General features: G+C 37.3%; 1 protein-coding gene across 1 annotated transcript in view; it reads left to right on the forward strand.

Annotated features, from left to right (window-relative positions):
- Positions 1-6958, forward strand: part of LOC102121434 (disintegrin and metalloproteinase domain-containing protein 32) — a 170976-nt gene extending 164018 nt beyond the window's left edge. The window contains exons 23-25 of the mRNA XM_005563131.5: positions 3252-3290; positions 5666-5704; positions 6840-6958. Coding sequence (XP_005563188.4) covers positions 3252-3290; positions 5666-5704; positions 6840-6846 — 85 coding nt within the window. The 3' untranslated portion in view covers positions 6847-6958. The remainder of the gene's footprint in view (positions 1-3251; positions 3291-5665; positions 5705-6839) is intronic.
- The last annotated feature ends 6465 nt before the right edge of the window (positions 6959-13423 follow it).

Consider the following 13423-nt stretch of genomic DNA (forward strand, 5'->3'; position numbering starts at 1 on the left):
ATGACAGGGGTGCCTCCTTTACTCAGCCGCCTGACTCCTTATCGGAGGGAGCGCGTGGGTGAATGAGGTGGGAACTGCTGGAGTGCAGGAGTGCTGGAACCAGCCGTCCATTTCAACCCTGGCTGGGCGGGATCAAACTCCACTCACTGGAACCCACTGCGTTCTACCACTCGGGAAGGAGCATGCAGGTGAGCAGGTGCAGGAGTCAGAGCCAGCACTTTTGGGCGCTGGCAGGAGCGAACTCTGTGCACGCCCTGCAGCAGCATCCATGCGGAGTGCCTGTGACTCCCAAAACTCCAGGGGCATGTTACAGTGCTCTTTTAGCTTAGATGGCTTAAGCCTTAACAGCTCAGTAGGCCCTCTGCCTTTTCTAGTGAGGCGGCTGCTCTCTGCCAGTGAGGGCAAAGGGACAGTGTGACAGCCTTTTGAATCCACACTTGTGGCTCCCAAACTCTTGTTGCATGAATGAATTGAAAGATGATAAATATGAGGAATTTTATTGAATAATGAAAGTGGCTCTCAGCAGGAAGGGGAGCTGAAAAGGGAATGGGCAGGAAATCTTCCCCTCAAGTCCAAGCACCTTGGGCTGGACTCTCCTCTGAAGTTATGCCATCAAGCTGTCCCTCTGAAGTCTAGCCGCTTCTCTCTGACATCCAGCTGTAGTCCCCGAGAAGACATCCAGCTGCCTCTCCTCTCTGCCAGCTGAGTCTGGGGTCTTTATAGGCCCAGAACGGGCAGGGTGGGGCCGTGGGTGGTTTAGGAAAAGGCGACATTTGAGAAGGAAAACAGGGATAGAAGTTCTCTCTTTGGGCTGTGGTTTCAGGCTTTTCAGCTTGAGGGTGGCACTTTCGCCAGAGACCCACCCTTCTCTGCCTAGAATTTCTCTGCCATCTGTTCCCATCACCAGTATGGGTCACATTAGTACCACTTTAGTGTAATTATTTTAAATGTCTAAATTATTTCAATATTTCCAGTCTTTTCCTAAGCAACCCAGAAGAATCTTTGAGAATTTATCAGCAAACTCTAAACATTACTCTCCTATATTATTGTCATTTGGCTTTTAGCTTCTTCTAGGTTTTTACCTACAGAATCCTACCCTCCATTATTATTATTATTATTATTATTATTATCATCATTATCATTTTTATATTAAATGAATACCTGCTAGGATCTTAAAACATGTTTATCAGTGGCTTTGCTCTCACTATTTATTGTTGAATCCACTGATTTTTCATTATGGGCCTAGTTTCCTTTTTTCTCAAGTACAACCCTTTTAGTTTCAGTTTAGAGATTCTGTATTATCAACATTTTGTGTTAAATGCCTGAACATGCTTTTTTTATTCCACACTCAATTTTGAATATAGTTCAAATGGTTTCTCCTAGCTGAGAAGGACTTTTCTGCAAGTGTCTTGTAATATTCTGTTGTTGTAATGTGCCATGTACGGTCATTGATGAGACCTTAGTTGTCAGTATCATTATTTATTCCCCTCTCAATTAATGTGTTTTTTTCTAGGTGGCTTCTAAGATTTCCTTTTTTTCTTGAATGTTTTGTTATTTTATGATTATATGTTCTGATAGAATTTGTTATTATTTATCCAGCTCTGGATTCAGTATAGTATTTAGATATCAGGACTCAGGTCATTAAATCTAAAAAATTAATTCAGTCATTATGTCTTCAATTATTGACTCTTTCTCATTCTTTCTCTTTTCTCTGTTAGAAATGATTATATTTAGGAGGGTCTTCTCATTTTAACCTCCATGTTTCTTTCCTTTTTTTTTGAGGTGGAGTCTTGCTCCATTGCCCAGGCTGGAATGCAGTGGTGTGATCTCAGCTCACGGCAACCTCCATCTCCTGGGTTCGAGCAATTCCCTGCCTCAGCCTACCGAGTAACTGGGATTACAGGCACCTGCCACCACGCCTGGCTAATTTTTATATTTTTAGTAGAGACAGGGTTTCACCATCTTGGCCAGGCTGGTCTTGAACTCCTGACCTCATGATCCACTCGCCTCGGCCTCCCAAAGTACTGTGAATACAGGCATGAGCCACCACACCCGGCATTAACTGGGGTCTTCATGTGTTACGCCTTTCTACCTCTCTATCTGACATTGTTTCACTTCCTTATATCAGTTTCCAAATCCTCAATTTTCTTATTAGCTATTTTTTTTTGCCTCATTCCTGCCTTGATTTGTGTGGAGATCCTAAATATTTCTATTTTGAAGATTTTTATATTATCTGTTGATATTGATGTGTGAATTTTTGTTTTGCAATTTAGATTGATAAGTCCACCCTCAAGGGCAGTGATTGTTCTCATGGAAATTCTGCATGCCCTGAGTTGTAGAGGCATGCATTGGGAGGATGAGAGTATTTCAGGTTTGCTTCTCCTGGGGCATGAATGTCGTAATGTTTTCCATTACGGGTAGTGGAACTGAGCAGTTGAGGTCTGCATTGCATGGTGCAGGCCTGTGATTCCTGCATCTCTAGATAATCCTTTTGTTTTCACTTGGCTGAGAAAATTTGCTAGTTGTGTTCTGAAGTGCAGTGGTCATAGGTTTTATTATTTTCATTAAAGACTACCAGGCTTGGAAAACAGCTCCATTCCAGCTTTCTAACGTGTCAAGATCCATGCCCTCAACTCCTTCCAAGCTAGTGTTAATGAAAACCACATCTTTTAGGATATAAGTAATTCAGCTTTAGCTCTTGTTTTCCCTCTGAGCTTCTAATTTCTTTATTTTTTTTAAATGATAGAAGGAAAACACTTTGTGACTGTCAGTCTTAGTTATGTATATGTTTTTGTTTTCTTCAGCTTTTCTCTATGTATCTAATAGAAAGGATAAGTTTTCCTATTAGTCCAGTCTGCCAAACTGGTCAGAAGTAAATGTAAGTTTTAATTTACAAACTGCTGCAATTTGTGTATTAACAAATACAAAACTAACTTGGAGGCTGAAGGACAGGTTTAGACATTTACAGTTAAATTTATATTAACTTCAAAGTCATTTGAAAAACCTGCTATCTTGATACTCTTCTCTACTAGAGAATTTACATTTTGTACCATATGTTGCATTTGGTGTTTGAGTAAAAAAGAATGCTATTTATTTGCATGCTCCAAATATTTAAATAATTAGTTTTGGTGCTGTAAAATGGCCTGCTTTTCATTCTCAAAGTAGGCACGCTCTTAGTGTTGACTTTTAGATAGTGTTTAAAATTTATTTTTGACAATATTTAATAGATATTGTTTTTACTTTATTTTTAGATCCAAATCAGAAGATAGTACCCAAGCATATACTAGCAGGTAAGCAAGATAGAAAGTGTTACTTATAAGTAAGTATGTTGAAAATTCAGAATGCAAAAGTTGATAATTCACAAATAATTGTTCAACATTTTTTGAGCAGCCACAATTGATAAAGTCTACACCAAACCCAACTTATTAATATTTCCCATTCTAGAACAAGCATTAAATTCCATTAATCTTTTTTCTTCAATTAACTAAATTTTTATTGATTACCTACTCTTGTGGTACATAAGAAATAAGCTAGTGGAATTTAATAAGAGAATTTATAATTACTTTGTGAAACTAAATCATAAGCTGAACATTTTGCATCCTTTATTCTGGGATACACAAAGGGGAAATAGTACTTTTGCAGGTTGCATTTACACCCACAAAAACTCAATGTGAACAACTGAGTGAATGATTATTTCCACTTAGGAAGAGTTAGGAGACAGTATTACAAACACACTAAAATTCTACATTTCCCACAGACCCTCAATGTGCCACACATGTGTTAACAAGGGTTCTCTGAACTTGTTTAGAGAAGCTTTTCATTTCCTACACCCCACAGTTGTGGCTTTGTGATCCTTCTGAAGTTATAAAATATTTACTGCTATGTTCGTCATGGTTTCTCCATTGTAGAGTTTTCATTTTCTTGTATTGCCTAGTATTTTTCCTTATAGTGACCTCTTTGAGATACATTCAACCCACTACTATTCCAAAATATCCTTTATACACATAGGTTAAATTTTCTACACCACAACATTATTTAGTTTCTATTTTCCCCAATGAAGGCACCCCATCCATTAGGAAAGCTACAGTATTTCTGTCTCCTTTATCCTTTCTGTTGTTCTTGGATGTCTCCTAGCATAAGCACCCTTTTACAGACATCAGTTACTTTCTCTAAGTTATGTTTGGTCTCCATTCTCTGTCACTGTCTCCAAGGGAGTTGTAATAAAGTGCTCAAACACTGCAATTCTCCCAATCTTCTGCTCACCTGGAAGCATTGCTCTCCTTTTAGGCTCTGAAATCACTTGATGGTCATGTCCATGTTTATTTTCCTTACCTATTTATAGGTAGCATCTTGCAGGGTTAATGCTCAACAAATACTTGCTTAACGAATGAGTGGTTACTCTTGAAGTTCACATGTGCACATACTCTACTCTAATTACTACTCTAATTGTCCCCTTACATGATCTCTCCTCATAAAATATGCCATAATCATATCATAATCATCCTCTTTAAAAGTAATCAATTCAACTAGATTGAGGGATAGACAAGGGCATCATCTATAGGATAATATACACTGGATTTGGGGAGTATAATTTGGAATGTTAACCCGTTATTCTAACTTTGTGTTTAGCATACCCAGAAAGGTATTCTGTGATTATTCTTTCATTTAAACTTAGTAGGCTAAGCAGACATAATTGCTGTCCTTTACTGTTGTAGCATTCACTGTATTTTCTTGTATTTCTGTTCCTTTTACATTTATATTTTTAGTACTTTTGTTGCCATTGGGAAGCCAGTGGGAGATGTTGGTAGAGCCAATTCCTCGGGTAAATACAGTGAAACAATATATACATTTTTTAAAGCCTGAAATTTAATGGGTGTATATGTCAGTAGACTCATACATCTATAAATAGAAATCTTTTTATTGGTTTGGGAGATAACTAATTATATTAAATAAGAATGTTTCATGGTCAGAGTTGTAGGAAAATCAACACTAAGTTTTGAAGATATCAAAGAGCAAAGGTAGGGAAAGGACGGGAGAAGTGAAATTATACATTATCACTGAAGACTCTCAATCATATTGTATTGTCTTCTCTGTGAATTAATCTTGATTAATTTGTCTTCGGTTCATTATTTTTCTCTCCCATTCTTTTAGTTGGGGGATTAGAAATAAGGAATCTGTGGATATAAAAATGGAAAAGACTGGATGTGGTGGCTCACATGACAAAATGCTATAATCCCAGCATTTTGGGAAGCCAAGGTGGGAGGATTGGAGTTCCTCCAATTAGAAGGTCAGGAGTTCAAGACCAGCCTGGGCAGCAAACTGAAATCCCATTTCTACAAAGAAATAGAAAAAATTGGCGAGGCATGTTGGTGCATGCTTGTAGCCTTAGATATTTGGGAGGTTGAGGCAGGAGGACATTTGAGTCCCCAGGAGGTTGAGGCTGCGGTGAGCCACTGTCATATTCCTGCCCTCTAACCTGGGTGACAAAGTGAAACTCTATCTCTAAAAAAAGAAAATGGAAAAGAGGTAGAAATTTGGCAAATACTTCTTTTTTAGTACAACTTTGAAGGGAAAGAGGAAGAAATTGCCATAACAAATAAATACAACATAACTTTGACAGGTTGTATTGTAACAAGCTAAAAATGTTGTTTCCTTATTTACTTAGATCCAAATCACAGGAAAGTACCCAAACACAAAGCAGTAGGTAAGTATATTAGAAGTTATTTCTTAAAAATGAATACATGTATGAAATTAAAATAAAATTCAGAATACACAATTCCTAAGTATGGATTGGGTAGATGAATTGGTTAAAGTACTGCACCAATAAATAATCTATCTTTCTTTTATTCTTTTTTGTTTGTTTGTTTTTGACAGAGTCTTGCTCTGTTGACCAGGCTGGAGTGCAATGGTGCGATCTCAGCTCACTGCAACCTCTGCCTCCTGTGTTCAAGTGATTCTCCTGCCTCAGCCTCCTGAGTAGCTGGGATTACAGGCTCGTGCCACCATGCCCACCTAATTTTTGTATTTTTAGTAGAGACAGGGTTTTGCCATGTTGGCCAGGCTGGTCTTGAACTCCTAACCTCAGGTGATCTGCCCCTACTCAGCCTCCCAAAGTGCTTGGATTACAGGCGTGAGCCATCATGTCCAGCCTAAATGACCTATGTTCAACTGACCAGTCGTTACTAATCTTGTTACTAATGAGTATTTAAATAACTTAGTTTGTTTTTTTTTGTTTTCAGTTTAGTAAAGTTCTCTTAAGTTTATTGAGAACTTGCTCTTGTTGATAGACTAGAATTAAAGAGTTGTACCTAATAAGATGGAAGATCTGTAAATTTGTTTATAAAACAAATCTGTAATTGGGACCATTTTATTCATTAGGCAGCATAGGCTAGACTGCTTCAGGTCTATGAACTTCCAAAGACCAAAAGGCCAAAATACTGTTACACACACATACACACATGCACACACACACACACACAATAATTGGCTACAAGGTATGCAAAAAGGAAAATTAATGTGAATTTAAACGTCTAAAATATGTAAATACATTAACTTGTTAAATTCATGAACATTTCATTTTATATGAAATAGTTTTAATTTTTTCATTTGTAAGTACTTCTGATTAAATACGATGGTTCCTCAGAAATCAAAGAAAAGCACAAAGTAAATAAGTGGCTCGTGGTCAAATAATTTCACAGGCAAAATTGTAAACATCTTTTCAATAATTCTTTTTTTGGTGCCACATGAATTTTCCACTTGGCAGTACCCCAGCTGCTTGTACAGTGGGAGGGAGTTTGCTGTCAGTACTTTGAGCAGGTGTTTTTTGTTCTCTTCTACAGTAACTAGTGGTTCCTTCAGAAGGCAACGGATAACATCGAGAGTCTCGCTAAGAAATGAAAATTCTGTCGTTCCTTCCGTGGTCACAGCTGAAAGAAACAATAAATTGAGTGTGGATCAATTTGCATGCCTGTTCATTTTTTTTTCTTCCCTTTCCTTTACCCCCGGCGACCGCAGTTTTGCAGCTGCAGGGCCCTTAATTGAAAACAGTCCTCCAAACTCATCTCAGCTGTCCCCATCCCCACCTGACTCTGCACGAGCTCTTCCCAATTGTCTTCTCTGCAGCTCTTCCACGACTCCTGCCCCTGTGCCCCCCGCCCCATGCCACCCCCTTTGTTGTACTGCCTGGGGCCCCAGAATCTGGGCAGTGTACCGTGTTCCTCCTTCTGGTCCTTCTCATGGGATTTGGCTGACTGCACACAGGTCCAATATATCCAGATAGCTGCCCTCCTCATCCTCCCCATGACCCCGGTCTGGGCTTCTGAGGAAGGACTGTTTGTTTCAGGGATTGTAACTTCCCATCCAGGCCTTTCCCTCTACCCCCGCCCGCCCACCTTTCTCTTGTCCCTTGGCCAAGTGACCCACAAGGTCAAGCCCAGAAGACAGAGAGGCAGCTTCTGAAGGACCCTTAGGCATAGGTCTTAAAGGCAAATATGATTCCCTTATTAGAGTTTGGTATGAGGCTTGAAAAAATGATTAGAGAAAGGTTCTCTCATTTTCCATTTTCTGAAATAATCTGAAAAAATTGTTTAGATTTTCAGTTAAATGTTTGTCAAAATTCACCAGTGAAGCTCTCTGGGACTGGAGATTTTTTTGTTTTTGTTTTTGTTTTTGTTTTTGGCGAGGGCAAGATTTTAAATTACAGATTCAATTTATTTAATAGAGAACTATTCAAATTTTCCATTTATTGTTGGGATAGGTTTTTTTCAGACACTGTATTTTTTTTTTTAAAGTTTATCCATTTTATTTAATGATTAGACTTGTGGCCTAATGTTGTTTATAATATTCTTTTTTATGTCTGTAGGATCTATAGTTATGTCCCCTCTTTCATTCCTTAAAATAGTAAGGTTTTTTTTCCTCTCATCAGTCTTGTGAAGAGTTTATCTACTTAATTAATTTAAGAATCTCTCCAGAACTGCTCTTGACTTTGTTATTTTTCCCTATTACATCTCTGTTTTCTATTTCATTGATTACACATTTTATTAATTTGCTTTATTTTACCTTCTTCAGGTGAAAGTTTAGATCATTGATTTTAAATCTTCTTTTCTAATGCATTTAAAAGTATAAGTTTGTCCTATGTACATTTTTAGCTGCATTCCACATATTTTATGTTGTGTCTTCATTATATTTCAGGTCGAAATATTTTCAAATTTTTATTTTGATTTCTACTTTGAGTTATAGGTTATGTAGAAGCCTGTTTAAATCCAAATATTGGTGTTTTTTAGCTCATTTTTTCCTTATTGATTTCTCAGTGGTGACTAGAGAACATATTTATGTAATCTCAATTTTTGAAATTATTTTCTTGAGTTGGTTAAGCCTATGATATACTTTGTTGAATGTTCTGTGTGTACTAAATATATACATGTGTATTTTGCAGTTGCTGAGTATATAGATGTTAATTAAGTCATTTGTTGATAGTGTTCTTGAACTCTTGTTTTTTCCTCTTGTTCTATCAATTCTTGAGAGAGACCTGTTGAAATTGCCAACTGTTGTGTTTTATTATTGTTGTTATGTTACTTGTTTTAGACATGTTAATTGCGTTTCATGTATTTTGGAGTTATATTTTAGTGCATGCATCTTTAGGACTGTTATGTTTTCCTAATGAATTGGCTCTTTATCATTATGCAATTCACGTTGTTGTCTCTAGTAATACTCTTAATTTCGAATTCTGATTTTGTGATAGTAATATTGCCATGCAGCTTTTTTTTTATTGGCAGCTTTTTAAGTTAGTCTTTTCATGGAGTATCTTTTTTCATTCTTTTACTTCCATTGCATATTTCCTTATATTTAAGGTGTATCTGATGTACAGAGTATGCAGTTGGTTCTTGTATTTTAAAAAATATCCAGTCTGACAATGTTTTAAAATTGGAATGCTTAAAAGCATTCATATCTGTTTATTTTTGTTTATAATTGACACATAATTGTACATATTTATGGCATAAGTGTGATGTTTCAATATGTATGTATATTGCATAAAAAATAAAATGAGTGTATTTAGTGTATTTATCTCCTCATATATTTATCATCTCTTTACAGTAAGAACATTCAGAATCCTCTCATCTAGCTGTTTGGAAATACAATTTGTCCTCCATATCTACAGGTTCCACATCCATGGGTTTCCAGGTTTCTATGTTTTGCCATAAATGACAGATTTCTTTTTTATGGCTGAGTAGTATTCCATTATGTATATATATGACATTTTCTCTATCCTTGCAGCAATTGATAAACACTAAGGTTTACTCTATATCTTGGCTATCTTGAATAGTGTTTCCATAAACAGAGGAGTGCAGGTGTCTCTTCTTCATTGACTCATTAGTTGTTCAGGAGCATTTTGATTAATTTGCATATATTTGTAAAGTTTCCTAGTTTTACACCATCATGGTCAGAAAACATTACTTGACATGATTTCAGTTGTTAGTTTGTTAAGACTTGTTTTGTGGCCTAATATATTATCTAACTTGGAGAATGTTTTATGTGCTGATAAGAATGTGTATTCTGCAGCTATTGGAGGGAATGTTCTGTGAATGTCTGTGGGGTCCACAGTTGGTATGTTGGTCTAGAGTTACAGTTTAAATTCAATGTTTCTTTGTTGACTTTCTGTTTAGATGATCTGTCCTTTGACATAAGTAGGATTTCAAAATCCTTTACTATTAAGGTATTGCAGTCAATTTCTCCCCTTAAATTAATTAATATTTGCTTTATATATTTTGGTGCTCCAATTGTATGTGCTTATATATTTGTGATTGTATATCCTTTTGCTGAATTGACCCCTTTATTATGTAATGACCTTCTGTGTGTCCTTTTTTATGGTTTTAAATTCCAGTTCTATTTTATCTAAGTATAGCTACTCCTTCTCTCTTTTGGTTTCCATTTGCATGGAATATCTTTCTCCATCCCTTCACTTTCAGTTGTTTGTGTCCTTACCAGTGAAGTGAGTCTCTTGCAGGCAGCATATAGTTGCATCTTCTTTTTTAATCTATTCAGCCATTCTGTGTCTTTAATTGGAGAATGTAATCCATTTACATTCAAGATAAGGTCCTACTACTGCCATTTTGTCAATTTTTTCAAATGGTTTTATAGTTCCTTCCTTCCTTGCTCTCTTACAGTCCTCCTTTGTGATTGAATGATTTTCTCTAAGAGGACATTTTGGTTTCATGCTTTTTATTTTTTTGTGTATTTACTTTGTGGTTACCAGGAGGCTGAACAAAAAATCTTAGCGATATAATAAGTTATTTCAAGTTGAAAACAATTTAACTTTGATCTAAATAAAACAAAGACTGTATATTTTAACTCCACCCTCCTTACATTACATTCTGAATTTCTGATGTCACAGTTTACATCTTTTTATATTGCATGTCCCTTAACAAATTATTATAATTTTTTGATAGTTTTGACTTTTAACTTTTATACTAAATGTATAAGTGATTTACAGTCCATCATTACAGTATTAGAGTATTCTGAACTTGACTGTGTACTTATTTTACCAGTGAGTGTTATACTTTCATATGTTTTTGTGTTACTATTAGTGTCCTTTTCTTTTGACTTGAAGAACTCCCTAGGTGTTTCTTGTAAGGCATTATCTAGTGATGATACATACCCTCAGCTTTTTTTTTTGTTTGTTTGGGAAAATTTTTCACCTTCATTTCTGAAGAAAAGCTTTGCAGTATAAAGCATTAATTGACATTTTGTTTTTTTCTTCAGCACTTTGAATATATCATTCAATTCTCTCCTGGCTCATTTCTGCTGAGAAATCTGCTGATGGTCGTATTGGAACTTCTTTGTATTTAATCTGTTTTTTATCACTTGATGTTCTAGAATTTTTATTCACCTTTGATTTTTGATAGCTTAACTATTGTATGTCTTGATAAATTCCTCTTTGGGTTGAATTTGATTGAGATGTCTGTGCTTCTTGCATCTGGGTATTGGTATTTTCTCTAGATTAGGGAAGTTTTCAGCCATTTTTCTTTGTATATGCATTCTGGCCCCTTTTCTCTTTATTCTCTTTCTGAAACTCCTATTGTGCAAAAGCTTGGTCCCATATGTCCATATACTTTCTTTATTCTTTTTGATCATTTGAATGGATAATTTCAAAGGCTCTGTCTTCCATCTCACTGATTCTTTCTTCTACTTGATCAATTCTGCTATTAAAAATTTGTTTTAAATTTTTCAACTCAGTCCTATTCTCTACCTCTAGGATTTCTTTTTTTTTTTTTTTTTTAATTTGTCAATCTTGGTTTTTCCATGTTATTGTTTTCCAAATTTCATTTAATTTTTCTCTCTATATATTCTTGTAGTTCACCAAACTTCTTTATGAGTGTTACTATGAATTGGCATTCATTTCATAGCTGTTCATATTTTTGGGGTTTGTCATTGGAGCTTTATTAGTTTCTTTTAAAGGTGTTATGATTCCGTGATTTTTTGTACTTCTCTTATCCTTACATTGTTGTCTGTACCTTTGAGGAGAGATTCATGTCTTCTGGTCTTACATGTGTTCTTTGCCAGGCATAGAGCTCCACTTATTACCTAGTCTGTGATTCTGAAAGGGCTAGCCGGTTGTGACACCAGAGAGGTAAGACTTGTTGTGGGTTTTCAAGTTGCCTGGGCTGCTGGTGTTGCTCCAATATCAGAGGTGGCTACTATCTGAGCTCCAGTGACTGGTGAGACCACTGGCTGGGCTCTGCTATTAGGCAGAGCTGCTGGCCAAGTACTCTAATGGCTTCTGATCAGGCTGGTCACAAGATTTATTCCCTGGCTGGGCAATTTTGCTATTTGCTATCTGAATTTAGACAGGGCTTCAGGTGTGTTCTGAGGTTAGGTGGTGTTCCTACTCTGGAGAGGAAGGATCTGAGGCTATGGTCCCTAACTATGTGTGATTGGGGATATGCTTCCTTCTTTGGCTGGAGCTGTGGGATGAACCTTTAGCTGAGTTGAGTGGCTGTTTGACCTCAAGCAGGACTAGCTCCTACATTTCTCCAAATGCATACATACAGGTGGGAGTCTCCCTGCCTGGGTGGTGTCTTTGGGAGAACTTTTTGACTTTGCGGAGCCACTGCTTGCCTGCTTGCCTTCCTGGGTCAAGCTGTTATAGCCTCTATGCTTCTCTGAGAACCATGGAGGTGGAAATATCCCTGCTGAGGCAGGGTCTTTGGGTGGGTTTTTTGGTTGTGTGAAGCCACTGCTTACTTTCCTGGTTAAAGCCAGTGTAGCTCTCTTGCTAGCCTGAGGTCCTTGGAGGTGGGAGTCTTCCTGCCTTGGTGGGGTTATTGGGCAAGCTGTTTGGCTGTGTGGAGCCACTGCTTACCTTCCTAGGTTAAAGTGGTATAACCTCTATTTCTCTGAGATCTGCAAAAGCATGAGTCTGTTGGATTGGATGGGATAATTGCTCTGGCTTTTTGGCTGTGTGTAGCTACTGTCTGCCTTCCTTGGCCAAGCGAGTGTGGTCTTTTTGTTTCTGAGATCCATGGCAGTGGCACTCTCTCTGCCTTTGTGGGGTGTCTGGGATGGGTGCTGAGGCTGGGCAGGGAAACAACCAGTCTAGGAGCTGAAGCTAGACTGTGCTTCCTTCCATGCCTCTAAAGGTGACTAACGCAGTTTTGCACATGTGCTATGGGACTGGCTGATATCTGATGGAGCACCGCAGTTGGCAAAGATGCAGAGGTACCACCAGGATCCATGTGCTAGTTGCTTTCTTTCTAACCGACCCCCAGGCATTCAAGTCATGTCATTTCCTCTAGTGTTCTCTCTGAAGTGAGTCCCAAGTGGGTGTTTTGAGAAGTGTCTTGGTATGCTAGAGAAGCTGGATGTCTGCCTCCTATTCTCTTTTTTCTCCTGTAGAAACTGTGAGCTTAGGGAAATCTTCTCTGTCTGGTGCCATGCCAATTTGGGGGGTGAAGTGGGAGCATGGAGTGTGACTGTTCCTCTTACCCTTCTAATTCAGACTTTGTTCAGTTTTACATATCATGCCGGTGTCTCCAGCTTGTTTTCAGGTGTTGGGGTTTTCCAATCTGTGGATGTTGCTGGTTAAATTTTGTTGTGGGGCTAGTGGGTAGTGGAGCTCAAGACTTCTTACTTCACCAACCATCTTGCTGACATCACTCCTAGCATTTATATTTAAATTAATTTCTGATATTATTAATTTTAAATCTACCAGTTTCTATTTTTCTATTTCTCTCATCTTTTTTATTATTTTACTTTTTCCTTCTGTACTTATTTCAGGTTAATTGAGCGCTAATCTGATTTTTTTCTGTTCTATGGGCTTTGTAGCTCATTATTAATAATATTTGGTGTTTCCTCCAGAGATTACAGTATGGATTCTTAATGTATCAAAGTCTATCTTGAATTAATATTATCCTACTTAACTCAAAAC

Source organism: Macaca fascicularis, chromosome 8 (genome assembly GCF_037993035.2).
Source record: "Macaca fascicularis isolate 582-1 chromosome 8, T2T-MFA8v1.1".
In the NCBI taxonomy this organism is placed as follows: domain Eukaryota; kingdom Metazoa; phylum Chordata; class Mammalia; order Primates; family Cercopithecidae; genus Macaca; species Macaca fascicularis.